General features: G+C 44.8%; 1 protein-coding gene across 6 annotated transcripts in view; it reads left to right on the top strand.

The window, feature by feature from the left end:
• The window catches only part of Usp4 (ubiquitin specific peptidase 4), a 43,828-nt gene extending 18,668 nt beyond the window's left edge, over positions 1-25,160 (top strand). For 4 of the 6 annotated variants that reach the window (XM_087186052.1, XM_087186049.1, XM_087186055.1 and 1 more), the window contains 14 exons: positions 134-307; positions 1,736-1,894; positions 3,461-3,685; positions 5,112-5,195; positions 5,954-6,048; positions 10,569-10,760; positions 13,563-13,651; positions 16,064-16,291; positions 17,191-17,261; positions 19,296-19,414; positions 19,762-19,911; positions 21,770-21,873; positions 24,129-24,217; positions 24,572-25,160. In XM_087186052.1, coding sequence (XP_087042178.1) covers positions 134-307; positions 1,736-1,894; positions 3,461-3,685; positions 5,112-5,195; positions 5,954-6,048; positions 10,569-10,760; positions 13,563-13,651; positions 16,064-16,291; positions 17,191-17,261; positions 19,296-19,414; positions 19,762-19,911; positions 21,770-21,873; positions 24,129-24,217; positions 24,572-24,733 — 1,941 coding nt within the window. In that variant the 3' untranslated portion in view covers positions 24,734-25,160. Of the gene's footprint in view, positions 1-133; positions 308-1,735; positions 1,895-3,460; positions 3,686-5,111; positions 5,196-5,953; positions 6,049-10,568; positions 10,761-13,562; positions 13,652-16,063; positions 16,292-17,190; positions 17,262-19,295; positions 19,415-19,761; positions 19,912-21,769; positions 21,874-24,078; positions 24,218-24,571 lie in introns of all 6 variants that reach the window. The other 2 variants (XM_087186053.1, XM_087186050.1) reach the window with 1 other exon arrangement.
• The last annotated feature ends 263 nt before the right edge of the window (positions 25,161-25,423 follow it).

Here is a 25,423-nt window from a genome sequence, read left to right as displayed (position 1 = left end):
AGGCCCTCAGGTTGGTCTCTGGAGGCTGAGCTTTTCTGCTGGGAGCTTTTTTTTTCAGGGGGAGCCTCAGCAGCCTTTTAGAACCTGATTTATTTTGTTTCCCCATTTGCTTGCTGGTGGGTTTCTGTTTCAGTGCCTGAGCAACACTGCACCACTGACTGACTACTTTCTCAAAGATGAGTATGAGGCCGAAATCAACAGAGACAACCCTCTGGGCATGAAAGGAGAGATTGCAGAGGCCTACGCAGAGCTCATCAAGCAGATGTGGTCTGGAAGGGACACTCATGTGGCCCCTCGCATGTTCAAAGTAGGTTGAGATAAGTATTTCCTTTTTCTCCTTTTAGGGAGAGTAGTTTCATTTTGTAATGAGCATTCCTTTATTTGCATTTTAGGATTAAGAGAGATCTGAGTCAAAAAGTACCACATTTTTATACCCTTCTTTCTTGTCAGTTGTTTAACACACAGTTGTTTTAAGTGTCCCCTATGCTCATCTCTGGGTAGAGATGTCCCAGAAGCCCTTTGTAAGATGGTTGCTCAGAATTCTGCATTTTGTGGTAACTATATATAAATTATATAACTGGCGGGGAGGGGTGTTGTTTTTTGTTTCTTTGCTTGGTTTTTTGAGACATGATCTTGCTATGTAGTTCCGGCTGGCCTTGAACTCATTATGTAGTCCAGGCTGGCTTTAAACTCATGGCGATCCTCCTACTTCAGCCTACTGAGTGCTGGATTACAGGTGTCTGCCACCACCCAGCTTGTTAACAATATTTAAATGGTCCTAAAAATGTATTTTACCTTTCAGGATAATACAAAGTCTACTCCCAGGTTCTCTGAGCCTGGACCCTATCCTTAAGGTTTGAGTTAGGCCCCTCTAAGTCAGATATTGAATTGACATTCTCAGAAAATGACATAGGAAACAGTTCTCACTCAAATCCTTCAACTAGGGAGACTTGGGGAGGGTATGGATGAATTTCAGCCGTCCTTGGAGCAACTTGGGCTTTCCATTGCCCAAAAATGTTTCTTCTTGCCTGGAGCACAGTACCTTGTTCCCATACGCTGAAATCTGAGGAAATCCTATTTCTCCTGCACTAAAGGAGGCTCTGTGAGTCTTCAGGAGGCACATGATGAAAAAGATTTGCATGGTTTTGATTCTGGGAAGGAAAAAGGAAATACCACCAAAGCTCAATGAGAAAATTAAAATCTCAGTGGAGTGTTGAAATTGAAAATGAATTCTTGTTCATCCCCTTGATGACATGAATTTCTGGGAAATACAAGTAAATAAGTTATACTTACATGCTAAGTCATAAAGAAACTAGAGTTGTGAGACCACACCTGGGCTCAAGTTAACAGAGCAGCACTGACCAGCTTGTTATCTAGGAACATGAAGGTTATTTGGCAGAAGTCTCTTGCTGATACAGACAGCATTTCTAAAGTTCTATGAACAAAAGGATATTGGAGGATTTGTATCACTTCATGTGTGTGGCTACCTAGAGTACCGCCCCTGCCCTGTTGGGGTCCTGGCCAGGGTTCTGGTCCCTCCCTGTCCTGGCTCTCAGAGCCTCCCTTCTGGGAGCACCATTGGCTCTATTAGGTTCTCCAGGGTATAACTGGGCTCCTCACCCTCTTTCCTGCATGTCCCGGCTGACTCTGCAGAGCTATTTTTGATGACACTGCCCCTTTGACTTCACTGGTTTGTTGTATGTTACACCTTCTGATGTAGTTGCTTTTGTTGTAGACCCAAGTGGGACGCTTTGCCCCTCAGTTTTCTGGCTACCAGCAGCAGGACTCTCAGGAGCTGTTAGCCTTTATTCTAGATGGATTGCATGAAGACCTGAATCGGGTCAAGAAGAAGCCCTACTTGCTGCCGAAGGATGCCAACGGGCGGCCAGATGCGGTATGTTGTGGAAACTGTTTGAACTTGTGGAGGATGTCTTCTGGGCCTTGGGGATTAGTGCCAGGATACTGGCTGCCTCTCAATGGGACAGGGTGTTGATTCTGGTAGAGAAATGCATTCCAGTTGAGAAAAGGGCTAGTTATGGCTGGGCGTGGTGACACATGCCTGTAATCAGAGCAATCAGGAGGATGAGGCAGGAGGATTGCCATGAGTTCAAGGCCAGCCTGAACTGACAGGCAAAAAAACCAAAAACCAGAAAGGGGCTAGTTACTCATTTCTGGGGTTTTGTTTGTTTGTTTGTTTTTGGGTTCTTGAAACAGGGTCTTGCTATGTAGTTCAGCTTCACCTTGAACTCATAGTGACCATCCTGAGTGCTGGGATTACAGGCCTGCACCACCATACACAGCTACCCCACTGGACTTCTTGAATTAGTCGGTTTGTTTAGTATTTTGTTGACAAATGAGAGACTAGTGTACCCTGAAAACTGTAAGAGACCTATAGTGTGGATTATTAATGCTCTCATTAAAATCTCTGATTATCAAGCATACTTTGTTATTAATATTAACTTAGTGCATTTATACTTTTGCCTTGATTTTCTGATCTATAGAAAGGGATTTTTATTACTTCACTACCCTGTGACATTGAAATAATCAATATGAATGCTTTAAAGTTCCACTTAGATCTTAAAGGAAAAGCCATAAGTGAGCCAAACTATTTGTATAGATTTGGTGAGCTCTCACCAAAGAGCCAGTGTGATGGTGCACATCTATAATTCTAGCTTTTTTTTTTTTTTTTTTTGTGGTACCGGGGATCGAACTCGGGTCCTTTTGCTAGCGCAGCAGGCGGCGAAACCACTGAGCTAAATCCCCGACCCTAATTCTAGCTTTTTAGGAGGCTGAGAAAGAAGGCTTACATGTGAGAGGACAGCCTGAGCAACTTAGCAAGACCTTTTCTCAAAATAAAAAGGTCTAAGGGCCGAGGATGTAGCTTAGTGGCACCACGCCTGCCTGGCAAGCACAAGGTCCTGAGTTCGATTCCTGGTGATAGATAGATAGGTCTAGGAGTGTGCTCAGTGGTAGAGCATTTGTCTAGCATGTATGAGGGCCTGGGCTCAATCCTAATACCACAAAAGAAAAACCAAAAGTGCCTCACCAAAAGGACTTTTATTTTATTTTTTGGTTGTTTTGAAACAGGGTCTTGCTATGTAGTTCAAGCTTGCCTTGAAGTCACTATGGAGCCCATCCTGGCCTTGAACTTGTGGCAGTCCTCCTGTCTCCACCTCCCAAATGCTGAGATTACAGGCATGTGCCACCATGCCTGGCTCAAAGGGACTTTAAATCTTGGAGCCTAGTAACCACAGTGCTCTCACCATCCCTTGTTTTCCATAATGTCCCCTGTTGGCACATTGTAAAGTAAGATCTGTGCTCTCACACTGGATGCCAAGATCAGCCCCAGTCCTGCCTGACCTGAACAGACTACCTCCCTATCCATCTCAGCATGTACTGGGAATCATTCTATATGGGAGAGGACTGAGAATGTCCTCTTTTTCCTTCTTCTTTGGTCCAGGTGGTAGCAAAGGAAGCCTGGGAGAATCACCGGTTGCGGAATGATTCTGTGATTGTGGACACTTTCCATGGCCTCTTCAAATCTACATTAGTTTGCCCAGAATGTGCTAAGGTTTCTGTCACCTTTGACCCATTTTGCTACCTAACACTCCCACTGCCCTTGAAAAAGGATCGCGTCATGGAGGTCTTCCTGGTTCCCGCTGACCCTCACTGTAGACCTACCCAGGTAAGAAGATCCACACCCTCACAATGCCCCTCAGTGCGAGTGTCCCCTCTGTGGTGGGACAAGGACACTCCCATCAGCTGCCTCTGTCCCTTTAGGCTTGTCTGTGTGTGTCTTTGGGCTCCATCAGACCTTTGTGTAATCACATATCACTCAGACCGTTGGAAACATCTTTGGGGCTTGTTTTTCTCTTTTTTACCCATGCTTCATTTGCGCAATTGTAGTAACCTGGGTGATTTGTTAAGTAGTCCATGGCTCTGAATGTTGGAGAACCCAGAGCTAGGTACTTAGGTTCATCCTTAAATCAGCTATGACCATGGCCACAAGAGTTGGGTAAGAGGCACAACCAGCTCATCTTACTGTCCAGGTTTGCTGACAGCTCCCAGTGTGATTTATCACTTAGTCTTCTGATGTTACTGTCTTTATCTCTAAAGAAAAATGATATATCGAACCAGATGGCTATTTTATTTTATTTTTATTTATTTATTTTTTTGGTACTGGGGATCTAACTCATGACCTTACGCTTGCGAGATAGGCACACTGCCACTGAGCTAAATCCCTGGCCCTTTTTTTTTTTCATATACCAGGCATCAAACTCAGGACCTTGCACTTGGAAGGCAGGTGCTGGCATATATTTTTTTTTAATAGAGGTCCTGAGGATTCAACCCAGGACCTCTGTCCTCAGGCCTTTTTTATTTTTTTACTTTGAAACAGGTTACTGCTACATCACTATGTTGTCTGGGCTGGGCTTGAACATTTGATCCTCCTATTTCAACCTCCCCGAGTGCTGGAATTACAAACTTGTTTCACCATGCCCAGCTGGCAGTTTCTGTCATTTCAACGGTTCTTTTTTTGTTTTTGGTACCAGGGATCAAACTCGGGTCCTGCTTGTGAGGCAGGTGATGGAACCACTGAGCTAAATCCCCAGCCCCAATATTCATATATTATTTTTTTTTTATTATTATTTATTATTTTTTTGGTACCGGGGATTGAACTTGGGTCCTTGCACTTGCGCAGCAGGCAGTGAAACCACTGAGCTAAATCCCCAGTCCATTTCATCGGTTCTTTACATGAAGTAGTGAACTATTCCAAAAAGTGAAGAATAAAATGGTGCAGGTTGATGGTGTGGCTCAGTGGCAGAGTGCCTAACATGCATGAGGCCCTGAGTTTGATCCTCAGGAGCTGCCAAAGTAAAGAAACCAATGTTTGAGAGAGAAAGAGATGACACAGGTCCCACACTGGTGCCTGAGTCTTATGGCAGTGCTGATATGAAAGACTTACTATCTATGCTGCAACTAACTCCTCTGGGCTCCATTTTTACTCTGTGAACTGTGTCAGAAGGACCCCCAGCCCCCAGTGGTGCCTGCTCTTCTTGGTCATTTCCTTCCTCTTTGGAGCACCCCTATCATCTTGACCATCTCCCTTGCAGTACCGTGTGACTGTGCCACTGATGGGGGCTGTATCTGACCTGTGTGAAGCTCTCTCCAGGCTGTCTGGCATTGCTGCAGAAACCGTAAGCCAGGGGGATCAGTGGCATTTAGATTGTTGGGGGTTTGCTTTCAATCTTGTAGCCACATTTTTTTTTTTTGGTACCGGGGATTGAACTCCAGTCCTTGGACTTTCGAGGCAGGCAGCGGAACCACTGAGCTAAATCCTCAGCCCTAAAATGTGTTTGTATTTTTGGTACTGGGGATCGAACTCAGGACCTTGTTCTCGCAAAGCAGACGGCAGAACCACTGAGCTAAATCCCTGACCCATACCCACATTTTTGAGGGTAGTATTGCCCAGCACAGATATGATTATTGGTGAGTGTCTGGGTGCCTCACACTTGGCCCTCCCTCACTGTGCACCCTATAGCTGAGGCTGTCCCTTACAGCTCCAGAAAAAGCCATCTTTCTTCCATTGGGGTCACACTACTCATATCAGAGGGGCAGAAGTAGAACTCTGCCCTCTCCTGTGCTGGAGGTTGCAGGCAGACTGTGGGCATTGCACAGTCCTCCAAGGCCTCTGGATGATGACTGGTCTCTGGTCAGTACTCATCAGTCGTCATTTCTGCTACTCAGGGCCAGAGGTTACCAGCATGGTCAGTGCTAGTAGGAGCCCTGCCGCTCCCCTCAACCTTGGCCCTGAGTCCTTGGGCTGGCTGCAGAGTGGACTCTGAAGGTAGCATCCAGCAGAGCATTTTCCTATTTGTTTCTGGACTGCCTGTCAGCAGCTTAGAAAGGGCACTCTGAGCCATGCTCTAATTTTCTTCTAACTGTTAATTCCCAGATGGTGGTCACAGATGTGTATAATCACCGGTTCCACAAAATTTTCCAAATGGATGAAGGTTTAAGCCACATCATGCCTCGTGATGACATTTTTGTGTGAGTACTGTTGTGCTGGGTCAGGGAACACTAAATGTTCCAGCCTGTAGCCTGTGGGTTGGACAGCCTGGCTCACCTGGGTCACAGTGAGTGGAGAGAAACTGTCTTGAGCTGCGTATAGAATAGATAATAAAGTTAATGTATGTAAGTAACAAAACTTCCCTTATTTTTTAATCTTATATTATAACATTTTAAAAAGGCAATGCCGGACACGGTGGCACACTCCTGTAATCCTAGAACTCAAGAGGCTGAGGCAGGAGGATCACTGAGTTCAAGGCCAGCCTGAACTACGTAGCAAGGCCCTGTCTCAAAACAAAACAAAACCACAGGCAGGGGATTTAGCTCAGTGGATCCATCACCTGCCTCTCAAGCACAAGTACCCGAGTTCAACCCCTGGTACAAAAAACAAAACAAAACACAAAACCAAAAAAAGGCCAAGCAGCCTGCAGGACATGCCTCTTGTAGAGCCTGTGCCTTATTTTTGTCTCCAGAGTAGAAACTGTCTGAGCTGCTTTTTGTCATTGCTGAGACAAAATACCTGACATCCACAAATTAAGGGAGGAAAGGTTTATTTTAACTCACAGTTGGTAGAGGTTTCAGTTCATAGTTGGCTGGTTCCAAGGCAAGGTAGCATGGCAGAGAAGAAATAGTTCATGGCAGGCAGAAGATAGCAAAGCACTGAGCAGAAGCACAATCCCTTTTGTCCTTTCCAGGCTACCCACATTTTTGGTGGTGCCACCCACATCCAGGGTGGGCCTTTCCATTATTCACACCCAAAACTATGCCAAACCAGTCAGTGGACTAATTTAGTAATCACACACCCTTAATCTCAGCATCAGCACTGTAGATCCAGCCACTTCTGAAAAGCCCCATCTCTATTGGTTCTCTGCTTTTGGCTAAGATCAAGTGAAAAGCCCCATCTATGACCACATGAGGCTTTGGGGGAATATCTAGACAGAAGCCATAACAGAAGCCGTGGTCAGTGAATTTGTCCAAATGCCCAGCTGCAGGAGGTGGGTGCTGAGGGGATTGTGGGCAGCCATTGGCTAAGCATCTGCACTACAGATCTGACTCCAGCAGCTTTCCTCAGCACCAAGAGTCTTGAGTCAGCAGTCATTATTTAAGAGTGTCGGCTCTGGTCCTGCAGATGGCCCTGTTGTCAGAGGTAGCTTGCTGAGGAAGAGCCACAGCTCTATGGGAAGATAGAAGGGCCGTGGCACAGGAGAACCCTGGTCTTTCTCTGCTACAAGCTGTGCTCCTCAGGCAAGTGCCAGGATACCACAATCTGTACCTCAACAATGAACAGCTATTGGCAGCTCTGAGATTCCATTTTCTCATGCCCGTGGAGGCAATGCCTTGTCTTTAACCCACCTAAATATGCTGTTTCCTGGCTGTGCTGGGTTGCTGGGTGTGTTTCCCTCTCCCAGGTGCAATGGGGAAGGATGGGGATTTACCTGAGCCTCACAGCCTTCCCACTTGCTCAGGGAACCTTGGCTGTGGACCATGCCTCTCTCTCTCTCTCTCTCTCTCTCTCTACTTCTTGCCTGGAAATTATCTCTGCTGAGAAAGGATTTTAAGATTTTATTTTGGCTGAGAAATGTCAAACACAAAAGTGACTGCTACTTCTTGATAGATTTTTGGGCCCAGACATCTACATCATGGGAAGAGGAATAGTTGTCAGCCACACAGTCTCCTGGTTGTGCTTGCATTTGTATGTGCTGCCTCCCTGTTGACAGAGGATTTTACTCTTATGACAAATGGTACCATATCAGTCGGTGTGGTGACACAGGTCTGTAATCCCAGCACTCGGGAGGCTGAGGCAGGAGGATTGCCTTGAGTTTGAGGCCAGCCTGGACCTACATAGTGAGTTTAAGGCCAGCTTGAACTATATAGCAAGACCCTGTCTCATAAAATTAAAAAAAAACAAAACAGATGAACAGTGCCAGGATGTGTGCTGTGCCACAAGGCTTGGCATGGTAAGGTCAGCTATCAGCTACTTCTGCCCCTAAATCCTTAACACAGCCTCTCAGCTTTGAAAACCAGTGTTAGCATGTGCTGAGAGAAATGGATCATCTTCTTTTGGGAGCTTGGCACTTACCAACAAAGGATTATTTAGAGCTTAGTGGTCAACTGTCAGAAAACAGATTCTTTAAAAAGATAAATTGAGGCTGGCAATTTAGCTCAGTGGTTTCGCTGCCTGCCTTGTAAGCACAAGGACCCGAGTTCAATCCCCGGTACCAAAAAAAAAAAAGACCTAAAAAGATAAATTGATCGGGGCCGGGGATTTAGCTCAGTGGTTCCGCCGCCTGCCTCAAAAGTGCAAGGTCCCAAGTTTGATCCCCAGTCGGGCCCCCCCAAAAAGATAAATTGATCTCGGCAAACCTGCAGTCCCACCTCTTGAGAGGCTGGGACAGGAAGATTGCTGCAAGTTTAAGCCCAGTCTGAACTATACATATAGTAAGACTCTTGGCTATATAATGAGTTCAGGGTCAGACTGAACTATATGTTGAGACCTTGTCTCAAAAAGCAACAAAAAACCCACCAAAAAAACCCCTTGATCTTATGAAAACAATAATAACATCTAATTTTTTTTTGGTACTGTGGTTCAAACTTGGGTCCTGCACTTGCACAGCAGGCAAAACCACTGAGCTAAATCCCCGCCCCATAACATCTAATTTTTTAGGATATGTGCACTGTGTTACTGTTGCTTAATTCCAGTTGAGTGTAGTAGTGCACACCTGTAATTCTAGCACTTTGAGAGGAGGCAAGATCTGGTTATGTTACCAAAAAAAAAAGATCTGGGGATGTAGCTCAGTGTGTAAGTCCTGGGTTCAATCCCAAGTATTGGGGAAAAACATCTCAAACCCTATAAAGTGAGTAATCACATGGTCCACTGAGTAAGTGGTCAGAAGCATGGTTTATTGCAGCCATAACATGGGACAGTGAACTGGAACCTGGGCCTGCCTTACTCAGGGCGCAGCGCTTAACCATTATGAACTACAGGTTCTTAGGCTTTAGTGAGGGCACACTATGGATACTTTTGTGAGTCATTCCTAGAAATTTGCATAAACCTAGTCAAGACTGTATGCCAGTCACTTAGGAAAGGGGATGTATGTGTATGCAGTTGTAGTTTTCAGAAAATTGAATTTACTAATTCAATTAGTAAATACTTAACTAGTTTGTGTCTGCCCCTATAGGAAGAGGCAGGAACTACAGTGGATGCCGGCAATTTTGATAACATTTGTCCCAGAATAATACATCTCTCTAAATCTCAATCCTATGTATTCACTCTGTAAGATACAATTTCTAAAACCATTGATTTATACTTAGCATCATCTGTGGTTATCTCTGACTTTAAAAAAAATTATGATTCTTTTACTTAAATGTTTTTGAACGAAAATGACCGACAGATGGTTTTATAAATGTCCCTGTTTGGGCCAGGGATTTAGCTCAGTGGCACCACACCTGCCTGCCAAGCCCAAGGTCCTGAGTTTTATTCCTTGTACCAAAAAAAATTGCCCTGTGTACATGCTTATATAGTATCTGGTTTTATTAAAGGTCAGGGAACCAAGAATGCACTTTCAAAAGTTAAGTTCTTGGGACGGGAGATTATCTCAGTGGCGCCTTGCCTGCCTCGCAAGCACAAGGCCCTGAGTTCAATCCCTGGTACTGGAGAAAAAAAAAAAAAAAAGTTGAGCTCTGCAAACTGGAATATAGATACTAGGAAATAGGAAGAACTTGTTCAAATGGGAAGAGGAATAAGAGATGGAGGGAGGGGAGAAGGAAGGGAAAAGTAATTTAAAGAAAAAAATAATTGAAGGAAAAAAATAAAATGAGGTTTTGTAAAGAGGGGGGAAAGGGTTGAAGGGAGGGGAGAGAAAGGGGACAAAAATAAAAAATTTAAAAAAAGGTTAAGTTTCTGAAGCAAGGTGTGCTGGTGCATGCCTGTAATCTTAGCACATAGGAGACTGAGGGAGGATCACTAAAAGTTCTGTGCTAGCATGGGGTACATAGCAGCTTCAAGGCCAGCCCGAACTACCTAGCAAGACCTTTTCTAAAAAACAAAACCAAACTAGGGCCGGGGATTTAGCTCAGTGGTTCCGGCGCCTGCCTTGCAAGTGCAAGGTCCCAAGTTCGATCCCTGGTACCAAAAAAAAAACAAAAACCCAAACCATTGAGTACTTTGGTGACAAAAAATGAACTTGGTGGCCAGGACTTGGGATGGTCCAGGTGACAGCAGTTATCTGCTCAAGTGAAGCCCCACAGAGTTGGAGGCAGTGATGAAGGAGCTTCACAGTTAATCCTGGCTTAGGTCGTGTAGGTTCACATTGTGCTAATAATGATTGTCTACCACATTCCTGACTCAGCCTCTGGAATTGCCTCAGAAATGGCTTGTCCACCTCTTCTGCCAAGATATGTTCTGTCCTAATAACTGTAGTCCTGGTTGCCCTCCAGGTGCATCTCAGGTCTCTTTGTTCCTAGGAACCAGCTGCTAAAGGACTCCCCTTCTATGATTGCAGGTACGAGGTGTGCAGCACCTCCTCGGATGGCTCAGAGTGTGTCATGCTTCCAGTCTACTTCAGGGAAAGAAAGTCCAAGCCAGCAGGCACTTCTTCTGGGGCGGTGCTATATGGGCAGCCACTGCTGGTGTCCATCCCCAAGCACAAGCTGACCCTGGAGTCTTTGTACCAGGCTGTGTGTGATCGCATCAGGTTGGTGGCAGGAACGCAGTTGGGTTGTTATATAAGATAGAGAACCTCAGGGGTCCAGGTACTACGGTGCATACAGTCTGGGAGTCTGAGGCAGGAGGACCACAAGTCTGACGCAGCCCAGGCAACTCAGTGAGACAATTATCTCAAAATCAGAAATAATAAAAGGGCTGGGGATGTAGCTCAGTGTGAAGTCCCTGGGTTCAGCCCTCAGTACCAAAAAAAAAAAAAGATAAGCTCAACAGTAATAGTGACAATCCCTCCAGAGAGTGTGTGTGGACCCCAGGTGCTCACCCTTTCGGCAGATAAGCCAGGCTCCAAAAGGTGCATCTCACATGCTCTCCCTGCTTTGTGAAATCTGAGAGATCACATGAAAGTATAAAGGAGACTATCATTAGATAAGAGGAAGGGAACAAGGAGAAGGGAAGGGGGAGATGTAAAGGCAGGTAATGAAGGAAAGCTGTGTCATTAAGAGATCATGATGTTGACATTAATTTATTGAGGTAGAAAGCTATCTACATTAAGTGAAACATTACAAAACAATATATGTGGGATTGCCAGTATTTTATTTTTTAAAATGCATTTATGCACCGCTCCTTCCTTGAAAGGGCAAGGTCCTGAGTTTGATCCCCAGTACCAAAAAAAAAAAATGGATTTATGTATAGCAATACCAAGAAATTATTTAAACTGGGAGTGGTAGCGCATGCCTGTAAATCCTAGCACCAGTCTGGGAGGCTGAAGCAGGAGGACCATAGCTCTAGCTTGGGCAACTTAGTGACTTAGTGAAGTAGTGAGATCCTGTCTCTTCCAAATATATATATATATATATATATATATATATATATTTTTTTTTTTTTTTTTTTTTTAAAGATCTAAATATATATAATTTTAAAGAAGGGCTGTAGATGTAGTTCAATACCAATGTCCTGTGTTTCCTTCCCAGAACTAGGGGAAAAAATCTGGACTGTTATTCACGTAACCCTTTATTTCTCTGGGAGTGAAATCCAGAGCACGTTCTTTTTATTATAAGAATATTTTTTTAGGGCCAGGGATTTAGCTCAGTGGTTCCACTGCCTGCCTCACAAGCACAAGGTCCCGAGTTCGATCCCTGGTACCAAAAAAAAAGAATATTTTTTGACCTTGCTTGGTGGCGTTCTCCTGTAATCCCAGCACTCTGGGTTCTCAAGCAGGAAGATTGCCTGAGTTTGAGTCCAGTCTGGGCTACATAGTGAGTTCAAGGCCAACCTGAACTGCATACCGAGACTCTGTCTCAAAAAAAAGGTAATTTTTCACTTGTGCTATTATAAAATGTTTCTTAAAATAGGAAATTAAGAATTGCTGTAAGTATATGAAGTGATGGCTATGTTAGCTTGGTTGTTGGAATCATTTCACAACTTTTTTATTTATACCATATAAATATCAGAACATTATGTTGTACCCCTTAAATATATATAATTTTGTCAAAATTAAAATTAATTAATTAAATAAAAATTTAAAATGCAGCTGTGCTGAGCCCTGGGTGGCCAGGGCAGGTGTCACTAGGATGGCTGTCTGACCCATCTTAGGTGTCCTGGCCCTGTGCACCAGACCTCTCCTCAGTCCCCTGTGTTCAGAAGCCCAGTACTTTGAATTCTATCTCTGGAGTCAGGTGCAGTGGCACTTGGAAGGCTGAGGCAGGAATATGGCACGTTCAACATCAGCCTGGGCAGCTTAGTGAGACCCTGTCTTAAAACATAAAAAGGGCTGGAGATGTCATTCAGTGCAAGGCTGTGGTTCAATCCCCTGTACTAGGCAGGTGGGAGGACAACAGCTGTCTCTGAGGTATCTCCCTATAGTTCTGATGCTAATGATTAGTATTACTAGAAAATAAGGAGTTTCTTTTGTTTTCAGTGCTGGTGATTGAACCCATGCTAGGGGGGTGGTCTTACTGAACTACGTCCCAGTTCTCTTTAACAGTTTCATTTATTTATGTATATGTGTATGTCCATCTGGTACTGGAGGATTAACCCAGGGCCTTCCTACTGTACTGCAACTCTAGCCCTTTTTAAACACTTTTATTTTGAGACAGGCTGGGCTCAAACTAACAACCCTCTTTCCTCAGCTTCCCAGAGTGCTAAGATTTTTGTTTGTTTGTTTTTTTAGTATTGAGGATCTGGTCTGGATAGGGTCCTTGCGCTTGCGCAGCAGGTGGCAAAACCACTGAGCTAAATCCCCAGCCCTCTTAGAGTGCTGAGATTATAGACATGCACCACTATGCCTCATTTAAAAATTTTATTTTAAGCCGATTGTGGTGGCACACACCTGTAATCCTTGCAGTCCGGGAGGCTGAGGCAAGAGGATCACCGTGAGTTCAAGGCCAGCCTGAACTACATAGCATGACAATGTCTCACGAAAAAAAAAAAAAAAATTTTATTTTGAGACAAGCTCTCACTAAATTTCCCAGATTGTTCACTAGCGCTTGATCCTCCTGCTTTGGATTCCTTTGTAGCTGGGATCACAGGTGTACCCCCATGCACAGCAGCTGGGAGCACTTTAGAAATGATTGTGCCACATAGCATTCATAGAAGACTTGAAGCAGTCCTTTCCTGGGGTTTTCATTGGCTTGATAGGTTCAACATCTGATCTCAGGTTCCTGTCAATATCTTAAAAGTATTGAACCATTACGTGATTGTAAAGTGCTTTCGTGTACATAAATTTGCTTTGTGATAGGTGAATGTAAAAATTATGAACTACTTAGTAGCTGCATAGTGGAGAAAAACCGTAAAAATGTTAAAACTAACAGTCCTTTCTTTGATTTTTTGTAAGCCGCTATATAAAGCAACCTTTGCCTGACGAGTTTTGCAGCTTGCCCTTGGAGCCTGGGGCCTGCAGTGGCTCCAGGGGCAGCTGTGAAGGTGAGTGCTGGCCATGCTGTGGGGGTGGGATGAACCACAGTGCACCTGAGACACCTGGGAGAGGGAGGCTGGGGGCTCTGCCTGCAGGAGCAGCTCTCTGTGCTGCCGGCCCCCAGCCTGCTCATGTAGGTTGGGTCTAACCCAGGCACACTGAGCCAGAAGGGGTTGAATGACTTGCCTGAGGTCAGGAAGCAGAGTCAGAATTTGAATGCTCATCTGTCAGGATTGAGAAGTGGGTGGTTGCCTGCCATATGACTGCCTCTGTCACCTGACTTCTGGTAAAGCTGTTATTATCTTGGCCCTAAAGTGCTTGACCCAGCCTGTTTGGTGAGGCTTCCATCCTTAGGGAGGACAGAATCCTGGCCATTCAGCCAGAAGGTAGAGACAGGCTTTCTTGGGCTTTCCCTATAGCTCGCCAGGAAGCTGCAGGTGGTAGCTGATCCAAGGCTTTTCATGCTGTGAAAGGGAAGGAAGTTGTAATCAGAAAAGCAGTATAGGCCCAGGGGCTTACTTCAGTCGTTCCATTGCCTGCCTCACAAGCCCAAGCAAGGTCTTGAGTTTGATCCCTGGTACCCCCCTCCAAAAGAAAAACCCAGTATAGTGAACTTGTCATAGGGAACCCAGAGGCTTTACTCTCCACTGTGGCTGGGTGCTAACAAGTCCATATCTGACCAAGAGCCATGACTAATCTGCAGTACACTTACTACTCTTCTTTTGGAAATTTAGGTGACTCCATAGCTTTATTACTATAAAACCAAAAGTGAAGCTGGGTGTGGTGGTGCAGGCCTCTAATGCCAGCACTATAGGAGGCTAAAGCAGAAGAATCACAAATTTGAGCCCAGCCTGTTAAGTGACTTAGTGAAACCATGTCTGAAAATACAAAATTAATAAAAGAGCCAGGTATGGTGGTGCACACCTGTATTCCCAGCACTCGGGAGGCTAAGACAAAAGGAGTGCCATGAGTTTGAGGCCAGCCTGGGCTACATAATGAGCTCAAGGCCAGCCTGAACTACATAGCGAGAGCCTCTCTCAAAAAAAAAAAAAAAAAGGCAGTGAATTTAGCTCAGTGGTTCCACCGCCTGGCGCAAGGACCGGAGTTCGATCCCCAGTACCAAAAAAAAAAAAAAAAAAGTTAAAAGGACTGGGGATGTAACTTAATGGGTTCAGTCCCCAGTGTCACACACAAAAAAACAAAACAAAAAATTCATAAAAGATTTCAAAGAAGTTAGTGTTGTAATGTCTTAAATTCAAATTCCCCAGATATCTCCAAGAAACACATAGTCCTAGAAATTGAGAATTGATGTTAAAAATAATGACTACATTTTTTAAAAAATCCCCCCCAAAACAGGCACCTGTAAGTCCAGCACACGAAAGGCTGAGATGGGATGGCAAGTATAAGATCAGACTAGGCTGCAAGACAAGACCCTGTCTCAGAAAAATAAAACAGGAAGAAGGGAAGGGAGGGAGGGAAGAAATGAAAATGACCACAAGGTTTCATTTTCAATATTCAGCATATGTTGGGCTGGGGATTTAGCTCAGTGGTTTTGCTGCCTGCTGCCCAAGCGCAAGGATCCAAGTTTGGTCCCCGGTACCAAAAAAAAAAAAAATATTCAGCATATGTCTTTTCTGGAGGAACTGAATATTTCTACTTAGTATTTTTATTCATTGCAATACTTGTAAATTTGGAAATTGACGTAGTATATGTGTGTGTGGTGTTAGAGATGGAACCCAGGGCCTTGAACATGGTAGGTGGGCACTTTTATCAGTGATAGGGACCTACATCCCCATCACTTTTTCTGTTTTTATTTTGAAACATTTCTTACCAAACTATTTCGTTGAGCATTGAGTGTATGTCTCACGGTAGTCCTTTTCTCTAAGTGAATCTAATCATGACATCAAGAGTGAGACCATGTAGTGTGAAGTTCTGCAGACACCAGAGAGTGCAGCCTGCTTAAGATGGGGATCCAGGGTCACTTCACTCTGGGAGACTCATTTAAGCTCTCTGGGCCTCTGCTTTCTCACTGGGAATAGCAGCACTCTGTTTGTCTCTTCTCCCACAGGGAAGGGACACATGTAAACTCAAGTATCTGGTAAATATGAAGGGAGTCCCACATAGTGCAAAATCTGAAAGGAAACATCAAATGTTAAAATTTATAATATTGAAATGGTAATAAGTAATATATATAATGGTACCTCAGTTCACAAACTTAATTTGTTCCATGATTTTAGAAAAGATGGCCACATTTGTGTCTGTGTGGGAAAGATGGCCACAGTCATGTTTGTCACCTGGTGTAGTTTATAAATAAAAACACAATTTTGCTAAGCATTTTTATTTGCAAACTAAATTGTTCACAAGCAAACGTGTTTGTGAACTGAGGTACCGTTCTACATTGTTTTTCATTTGTGTTGCAGGAGATGATGAAGAAGAAATGGAGCATCAGGATGAAGGCAAAGAGCAGTTTTCAGAGCCAGAAGGCAGTGTGGAGGACAACTTGGGAGGTGACCCCAGTGAGGCCACCCAAAAGAAAGTCAAGGGCCAGCCCTGCCCGAGAAGGCTTTTTACTTTCAGTCTTGTGAACTCCTATGGAACAGCTGACATAAATTCACTTGCAACTGATGGGAAACTACTCAAACTGAACTGTAAGCACATCCCTGACTTTTCAGGCTAGGCTGTGGGAACCCTGGGTCTGTTTGCAAATCCTTGCCATCAGACCTCACTGCTTTAGGGTTCACAGTCTCCCTGTGGCTGGAAGCCCTCTGCGGAGTGTTTAGGCACTTGGACCCTGAGAGGCTCTTGCCTGTGTTTCACAGTGACCTGGCAGTAAGCAGTTCTCTCTCCACTCTCACTGCTCTGTAGGACCTTTGCTGTGGGTCAGGAATACTTCCTGTGGCTGCCCTAGTTTTATTTTACATATGAGAATAACCGTATATAACTTTTTCTTCCGTGAAAATACAGAAAGTTGGGGATGGTGGCACACTCTTGAAATCCCAGCACTTTGGGAAGCTGAGGGAGAAGAGTCTCAAAGTTCAAGCTCAGCCTGGGTAATTTAGTGACTTAGCAAGACCCTATCTCAAAATTAAAAATGACTGGGGAAGTACCTCAGTGCAGAGGCCCTGGGTCTAATCCCCACCCAGTACTGCAGATTAAATAACTATAGCTTTCAGTTATTATCAAGTTCTGTGATCCTGGAAGAGCCCTCCACACACACACACACACACACTCTCTCTCTCTCTCTCTCTCTCTCTCTCTCTCTCTGGCTTTTAAGCTAAGAGGATGAATCTGGTACCCTCTCCCTTTTGACTGCACCCTGCTAGAATTCTGGATAGTTAGTGCCTTGGAGCTCATCAGGAGTGCTGTGGAAGTCTTTGTCAAGGGCTTTTGGGGGCTGAGGCTGGGACCCACTGCTCTTGGCAATAGCTAGGGATGGATGATCAGATGTGGACGGTGCTGCCTGAGCATGGCACTTATTCTGGTCACTTGAAGAGCCTCTCATGCTGCTGGCCATCTGTAATGAGTGACACTGTGGTCCCCTCCGCAGCTCGATCCACATTGGCCATCGACTGGGACAGTGAAACCCGGAGTCTTTACTATGATGAGCAGGAATCTGAGGTACGTCATGTGGAGTTCACGGTCAGTGATGTGCATGGGCTTCTGCCCTGCATGTGTGCTTGCATCACTTAGCAGCCAGACAGCAATAAGTTCTGTTTAAGACTGAAGGTGTACTCAGGAGGCTGGGGCAGGAAGATTGCAAGTTTGAGGACAGCCTGAACTACATAGTGAGAGCTTGTCTGAAAAAATTAAAAAGTCTGAGCGTGTAACCCAGTGCAAAAACTCTGGCTTTAGTCCTCATTACTTAAAACATAAAACAGGATGAAGAGCACCCAAGATTTTGTTCTTTTTATGCTGAGAGGCTTCAGGAAATAGTCTGTCCAGGTGGTACTCTTCTGTAGGCCGTGGGGTTTTTTTCTGTTGTTGTTTATTGTTTGGGGTTTTTTTTGTTTTTTTTGTTTTGTTTTTGGTACCGGGGATCGAACTCGGGTTCTTGCGCTTGCACAGCAGGCAGTGAAACCACTGAGCTAAATCCCCGGCCCTGTTGTTTGTTTTTTGAAGTAAAACCTTTATTGTTACATTTTAGATACATATAATGATAACATTCATCATAGAGAATTTAATTTGTACCTGTACAGGATATATCTTCCTTCTTTTTTTTCCATTCCCCCTTCGACCCCTCTTCCCCTCCTTATTTATAAAACCTTTGTTTCCATTTTTTCCTTCTATTTTTTTCCTTATTCTTTCCTTTCTTTCCTCTTCCCCCTCCCTTGTTCCCTTTCCCATTTGAACATTCTCTTCCCATTTCCCAATATCTGTTACACATCCTGGTCCTTATTTCCACTTTTGATTTCTCACACCACAGAAACAATGTAGTATTTAAACATGTGTGTCCAGTTTGTCTCACTTAAGAGTATGGTCTCGGGCCAGGGGTTTAGCTCAATGGTTCGTCCACCTGCCTTGCAAGCGGAAGGTCCTGAGTTTGATCCCCGGTACCAAAAAAAAAAAAAAAAAGGTGCAGCCATTTAGCTAGAAATGTCTCAAGCTCATCCTTTATGGCAGAGTACTACTTCATTGTATAAAAAAAAACCAACATATTGGGCTGGGGATTTAGCTCAGTGGTTCCGGCACCTGCCTTGAAAGCGCAAGGTCCCAAGTTTCTTCCCCGGTACCAAAAAAAAAAAAACAACACATCTTTATCCATTCGTCAGTTGATGAGCATTTGAGCTGTTTCCAAGTTTTAGCTATTACAAACTGTGCTGCTATAAACATGTCTGTGCATGTATCACTGTGGTGTGGTGCTTTTAATTTGTGGGGGGTGGATATCAAGAAGGGTAATAGCTGGGTCAAGTGAAACCTCTACTTTTAGTTTTTTGAGGAATCTCCACACTGATTTCCACAGTGGTTGCACCAGTCTGCACACCCACCAACAGTGGAGAAGGGTTCCTTTTTCCCCGTAGCCCTACTAGCATTTGTTATTAGCTGATTTCTTCATAACAGCCATTCTTTCTGCAGTGAGGTGGAATCTCAGTGTTGTTTTAATTTTCATCTCTCAAATGACCAGTGATGTTGAACATTTTTTTAACGTATTTATTTGCCATTTTTCTACTTCATCTGAAAAATGTCTGTTCATTTCAGATGCCCATTTTTGGATTGGGTCTTTCAATGTAGGGGGTCTAGGGCCAGGGATTTAGCTCAGTGGTGCTGCTGCCTGCCTCCCAAGCAAAAGGTCCTGAGTTTGATCCCTGATACCAAAAAAAAATTTAGGGGGTCTGATTTTTTTGAGTTCTTTATATATTGTAGATATTAGTCCTCATCGCTTCTCGGCCTTTTGGCTAGGATCAAGTGTAGATATTAGTCCTTTGTCTGAGGAACAGCTGGCAAAAATTTTTTCCCACACTGTGAGTTGTCTCTTCACTCTGTTGGTCATTTATTTTGCTGTACAAAAGCTTTTTAATAAGATGAGATCCAATTTGTTCTTTGTGATATTTCCTGTGTGATTGGGGTTTTGTTCATAAAGTCTTTGCATAGGCCCATGTTTTGAGCTGGGAAGATCAGAATTCTCCAGCAGAAGGTAGCACTTTGTCTCTACAGGCCTACGAGAAGCACATGAGCATAGTACAGCCTCAGAAGAAGAAGAAGACCTCAGTGGCCCTGCGAGACTGCATTGAGCTTTTCACCACCATGGAGACCCTTGGCGAGCATGACCCCTGGTATGGAGCTCCATAACCTCACAGGCCGCAAGCTCTTTGTCCTTGGATATATCACTTCTGAAACACCAGCTCAGCCCCACAGTCCTCCTGTGTAGGTTGTACATTCCAGACCAAGACAGCCATCACCTGGGCCAGGGACTTTGCTCAGTGGCACTGCACCTGCCTCGAAAGCACAAGGTCATGAGTTCAATCCTGGTACCAAAAAAAAAAAAAAAAAAGACAGCCATCACCTGACTGAAGGCAGGTTGCTGCGCAGAAATTGTGGTGTTGATTGCTCCCTGAAAGGACGTGATGTTGTGGTTGTACGTCTGAGCATATGGCACTGGCTGCCTCTCTTTTCTCTTCAGGTACTGTCCCAACTGTAAGAAGCACCAACAGGCCACAAAAAAGTTTGACCTGTGGTCCTTGCCCAAGATTCTGGTGGTCCACCTCAAACGTTTCTCCTACAACAGATACTGGAGGGATAAGCTTGACACAGTTGTGGAATTCCCAGTCAGGTGGGTCCCCGTGACACGGATTGGCTGAGAAGTTTACTATCTGTGTGCCAGGCTCTGGGAGGTGGGTTTTGCTGTGGCAGCCCTGCCCTCAGCCTTCTGGGGCTGAGGTAGACTCCCATAGGAGCCCTTCCCCGGCTTGGGGTACTGCCAACCATTTCTGCCACCACCCATGCCCCTTGCTGTCCTGCTTTTCTTGCCTGTCACTGGTCCCAGGGAGCCTGGCCTCAGAGGGGCAGCACAGGCACAAATTCTGCAAAGAACCAGGATTTTATGGGGCCAGTGGGTGGGATACAGGCCTCCACAGCGGTGTCCCTGACAGAGTGAGTGACTGGCACTGCTGTCCGCTCAGGCCCCAGGATACAGACTGCAGCTAAGACAGAAAAGTAAGCCAGCCAGAAAAGAGTTCCTGACAAAATGTGTGTTTTTAGATGCTTTCGGGAAGTTAATACATACATGAAAATACAGTAACAATGTTAATGATATGTATGAGTATTTTGTGTAAAAACTTGTTCCTTTTCTGTAAGGTTTTTTTTTGGGGGGTACCAGGGATGGAACCCGGGACCTTACGCTTGCGAGGCAGGTGGCAGAACCACTGAGCTAAATCCCAGCCCTTTTTTTTTTTTTTTTTTTTTTTTGGTACCAGGGATGGAACACCAGCCCTTCTTTTTATGTAGGTGTGAAATTTTCCAAATACAATCAGTGTAAGCCAGGTACAGTTTTTGTCCCAGCTACCTATAAGCCCAGGTACTTGGGAGGCTGAGAGACAGGAGATTCATTTGAGCCAAAGAGCTTAAGACCAGCTTTGGGCAGTATAACAAGTTCTTGTCTCAAGAAAAATGAAATAAATAATAAATGAGAATGTTATAGGAGAAAAGCTTTCTAGCCAGGTGTGGTGGCTCACATCTGTAATCCTAGCACTTAGAAGGCTGAGGCAAGAAGATCACCATGAGTTCAAGGCCAGCCTGGGCTACATAGGAAGTTCAAAGTCGGCCTGAATTATATAGCGAGACCCTATCTACAAAAACAAAATAAGACCAGGGACTTAGCTCAGTGATTCTGCAGCCTGACTCAAAAGCACAAGGTCCTGAGTTCGATCCCTGGTACCAAAAAAAAAAGTTCTTAATGGGCCGGGGGTTTAGCTCAGTGGTTTTGCCACCTGCTGCATAAGCGCAAGGACCCGAGTTTGATCTCCAGTACCAAAAAAGAAAAAATAAGACCACGGGCCCCAGCATTCCTCTGCAGTGTCTGTTTTATTTCTGTCATAATGAAGATTGAACCAGAGCCTTGAAAATGCTAAGCAGGCATCCTACCACTGAGTGACATCCCCATCCCTTTTATTCTGAGACAGGAGCTCTCTAAGTTGCTCACGATGGCCTCCAACTTGAAATTCTCCTGCTTCAGCCTCCAAGTCAGTGATATAATAGGTGTGCCCTGCCATGCCTGCTTGTTCATTTATTTTATTTTATTTTATTTTATTTTTATTTTTGGTACCGGGGATCGAACTTGGGACCTTGTGCTTGTGCAACAGGTGCCGGAACCACTGAGTTAAATCCCCGGCCCCTGTTCGTTTATTTTTTTTCCTAAATAGTTTTTTTGGTACTGGGGATCGAACTCAGGACCTTGCACTTGCGAGGCAGGCATCAACTAGTTTTTTGTTTTTTTTTTTTTGGTACCAGGGATCGAACTTGGGACCTTGCGCTTGCAAGGCAGGCGGCAGAACCACTGAGCTAAATCCCTGGCCCAACTAAATAGTTTTTTGAGTGCTTCCCTTTGTCAGTCCCTGTTGGTTGAAAGAAGTTGCTGGTTACTCTTACTTATCTGATTTTAACATATCAAGAGTTTTTCTTGTGTTGCTCAGAGCTCTGAACATGTCCGAGTTTGTCTGTGACCCATCAGCCAGGCCTTATATGTACGACCTCATTGCCGTGTCCAATCACTACGGAGCCATGGGAGTTGGCCACTGTGAGTATTAATATCTGCTCCCTTTGGTGATGTTGAAATGCACTTTCCAGTCCCCTTTCCCCAGTGCCAGACACTGCACTATACACCTGACTACAGTTCTGTAGGCCTAGGCTTTCTCGATGCTTCTGCCCTGCTCATTTTTTAAAATTCTTTTTTATATACTTGCTTGTTTTGTTTAAGATGGGGTCTCTATGTAGTCCAGAATTGCCTTGAACTTATTACATAGCCCACGCCGGCCTTGAAGGTGCAATCCTCCTGCCTTAGCCTCCCAAGTGGCTGGGGTTACAGGCATGTGACACTGTGCCCGGCTTGACCCTCTGTTCTTACTGAATCACCTCCTAGCTCCAGATAGCTGGTTAATCTCCAGTCCTCATGTTTGGATTCTGTGCCATCAGAAGGGAAAAGACAGCCCTCCAAAGTCCATCTCGACTCTTCCTGTACATCGTACTGATTATAACTGGCTCTTTGGCAGCACAGAGGTATAGGAGGGACTGGGAAGACAAAACTCTGAGAGTTGGGACCCTGCTAAAGTAGTGGCTGTTAGTGATTTCTGATCATCATCACCTGCATGAGAAATTGTTACCTAATCACAGACTCCTGACTCCACACAGTTTTAGAGGAAGACATTCAGGGCCCCTGTTCAAATGCCAGCTCTCCAAACCTACTATCCATTGAGTTTATCCTTCAGGCTCCTGAGTCCTTGAGTTTTCCATTAAATGTAGCAGCCCTCTGCCTCGACAGTGGGGAGATCACTTTGGCTTGTTGATTTGAGAGAGCTGTCATCTTATTTAAATATCAGCTACTTTTATGAGTCCCCTGGCTCTGGATTTCTGCTTCTAGCTATCCATAAAATGATACTAGATAACTGTTGTTGTTTTTTTTATTAGTTTTCAAAAATTATAGTTTAAAGCCTTGAACTGCTCTTGAGGTGGCATCATAGGATGCTTCTATAATCCCAGTACTCAGGAAGCTAAGGCAAGAGGATCACAAGTTTGAACCCAGCCTGGGCATAGTGAGACCTTGTCTCAAAATATATAAAAAAAATGAGGCCGGGCATAGTGGCACACACCTGTAATCCCAGCACTGGAGAGGCTGAGGCTGGAGGATCATTGAGTTCAAGGCCAGCCTGGGCTACATAGTGAATTCAAGACCAGCCTTATTTAATAGCAGACCTTGTCTCAAAAAACTAAAAAAAAGGGCCAGGGATTTAATTTAGCTCAGTGATTCCCCTGCCTGCCTCGAAAGCGCAAGGTCCCGAGTTTGATCTCGGGTACCTGCCCCCCACCCCGCAAAAAAGTCTTTTGGTCATTAGGACACAAATTGTAAATTATTTTTACTCTGTGTGTGCGTGTGTGTGTGTGTTTAGTGCAAGTTTGATAAACTAGCCAGGTTAACTTTGCATTCCTCCCTATATACAGAGACTTTGTTTCCATTTTTTCATTTTCTCATATTAATTCCATTCCCTTATTTCCTTTCTCCCACCCCTCCCACTTCCTTCCCCTTTTCCCCTTTTCTTCCTGTTTCATATGATCTATTATACCTTTTAGTCCTTATTTACACTTTCAGTTTCTCACCCTAGAGAAACTATTCAGCATTTACACGTGTGCCCTATTTATTGCACTTAAGAGTATCGCCTCAATGTGCATCCAGTTAGCTATAAATGTCTCTTAATTTCTCATTCTTTGTTTTTGTTTTTGTTTTTGTTTTTTGGTACCGGGGATTGAACTCAGGTCCTTGTACTTGCACAGCAGGCGGCAAAACCACTGAGCTAAATCCCCAGCCCTAATTTCTCATTCTTTATGGCTGAGTAGTACTCCATTTTATAAAAAACACATTTTCTTCATCCAATCTCAAGTTAATTGGCAATGGGGCTGCTTCCAAGTTTTAGCTATTAGAAATTGTGCTGCTATGAACATGGGTGCACATATATCACTGTGGTATGATTCTTTTAATTCTTTGGGAAAGATACCCAGCAGGGGAATAGCTGGGTCAAATGGGACTTCCAGTCCTAGTTCTTTGAGGTATCTCCATACTGATTTCCACAGTGGTTGCACCAGTTTACACTCCCACCAACAGTGGAGTAGGGTTCCTCTTTCCCCACACCCCCGCCAGCATTTGTTATTGGTTGATTACACGATAACAGCCTTTCTTTCTGAGGTGAGGTGAAATCTCAGTGTTGTTTTCATTTGCATCTCTTGAATGAAGCCAGGTTAACTTCTGACAACTGCTGGAATGTTTTGCTTATTACTTGTCAGACACTGCATATGCGAAGAACAGATTCAGTGGGAAATGGTATTACTTTGATGATAGCAACGTGTCCCTGGCCTCTGAGGACCAGATAGTGGTGAGTGCTCTACACTGTGCCCTTCTTACTTTCAAGGGGTAAAGCCCAGCCCATGTCGCAGGCAACAGATTGGCCAGGCCACAGATGTGGTGGAGTGGGCTGCTGTTTGCTCTGAGATCCTTCCTAAAGTAGAAGCTCTGCTTTCTTCCAGGTTCTGTGTCCTAGCACCTGCTGTGCCCTTCCCCAGCAGGGGCACCAGCACCCAGCCTCAGGTGGCAGGGCCTTCTTGGTCATGTCTGTGGCATGCTGGACAGGGTGGCTAATCCCTGGGAATGTTGGCTGGGTAGAGAAAAGCTGGGGAAAATGGACTCTTTTTTTTAACCAGTAAATGGACTTTCCTCTTCTGTGTCCTAGACGAAGGCCGCATATGTGCTGTTTTACCAGCGTCGGGATGAGGACTGTTGCAAGGAGCCTCCGCTCACCAGCTTCCTTAGCTCTTGTGATGGAGAAATGAGGCCTGGCAGTTCACAGCAGGGCTTGGGGGACGATGAGGCTTGCAGCATGGACACCAACTGATGTGACTCGGACGATGCTACCCCGAAGCACCATTGCCACTCCCAGGAGAGGGTCACCGCATCTGAAAACTACAGGAGAAAATTCCCTTCCTTTGTGAGGAGAGAGAGAAGGCCCCATTTGCTCAGAGGTTTATGTCCAGGCTGAATGTTCTTTTTAAGCAGATGGTGAGAGGAGCCTGTGGACCTGCACCTCAGAGTGTGCGGCACAGTGGAGCACGTCTGCTGGAGCCCAGGCATGGGGAGGACACCTTGATGCCAACGGAGTCTGGTGTGAGCTCAGAACAGAACTTTGTGGTTCTGGTGCTGATCCTGGTCACCTTACTAGTCAGGCCATAGTAAACCAAACCTCAAGTAAACTTGCTGTTGTCCCCTTGTCCTTTGCTGTTCATTGACATGGGTTTATAATTTTATAAAAATTAACTACTGAAGCCCTTTCTGTTTCTGCATTCAGTCATCGATTTTCCACCTCCCTCTTCCTAATGAACTGAGATCATTTTCGGTGTTGGGGTGCACCTGCCCAAGACCTCTGTAGAACCTGGCAGTGCTGTTATGTCCCCTCTCCTTGATGAACTGATTCTGTCACTTTTTGTTTTTTTTGGTACCGGGGATCGAACTTGGGACCTTGCACTTGCAAGGCAGGCAGCAGAACCACTGAGCTACATCCCCGGCCCTCTGTATCACTTTTATTCGA

The sequence above is a fragment of the Heterocephalus glaber genome, unplaced genomic scaffold (genome assembly GCF_053883595.1).
Source record: "Heterocephalus glaber isolate CG9 unplaced genomic scaffold, H.glaber_assembly_v1.0 deba00001504, whole genome shotgun sequence".
In the NCBI taxonomy this organism is placed as follows: Eukaryota; Metazoa; Chordata; class Mammalia; order Rodentia; family Bathyergidae; genus Heterocephalus; species Heterocephalus glaber.
The sequence above is the reverse complement of the archived record's forward strand: the minus strand, read 5'-3'. Positions and strand labels throughout refer to the sequence as shown.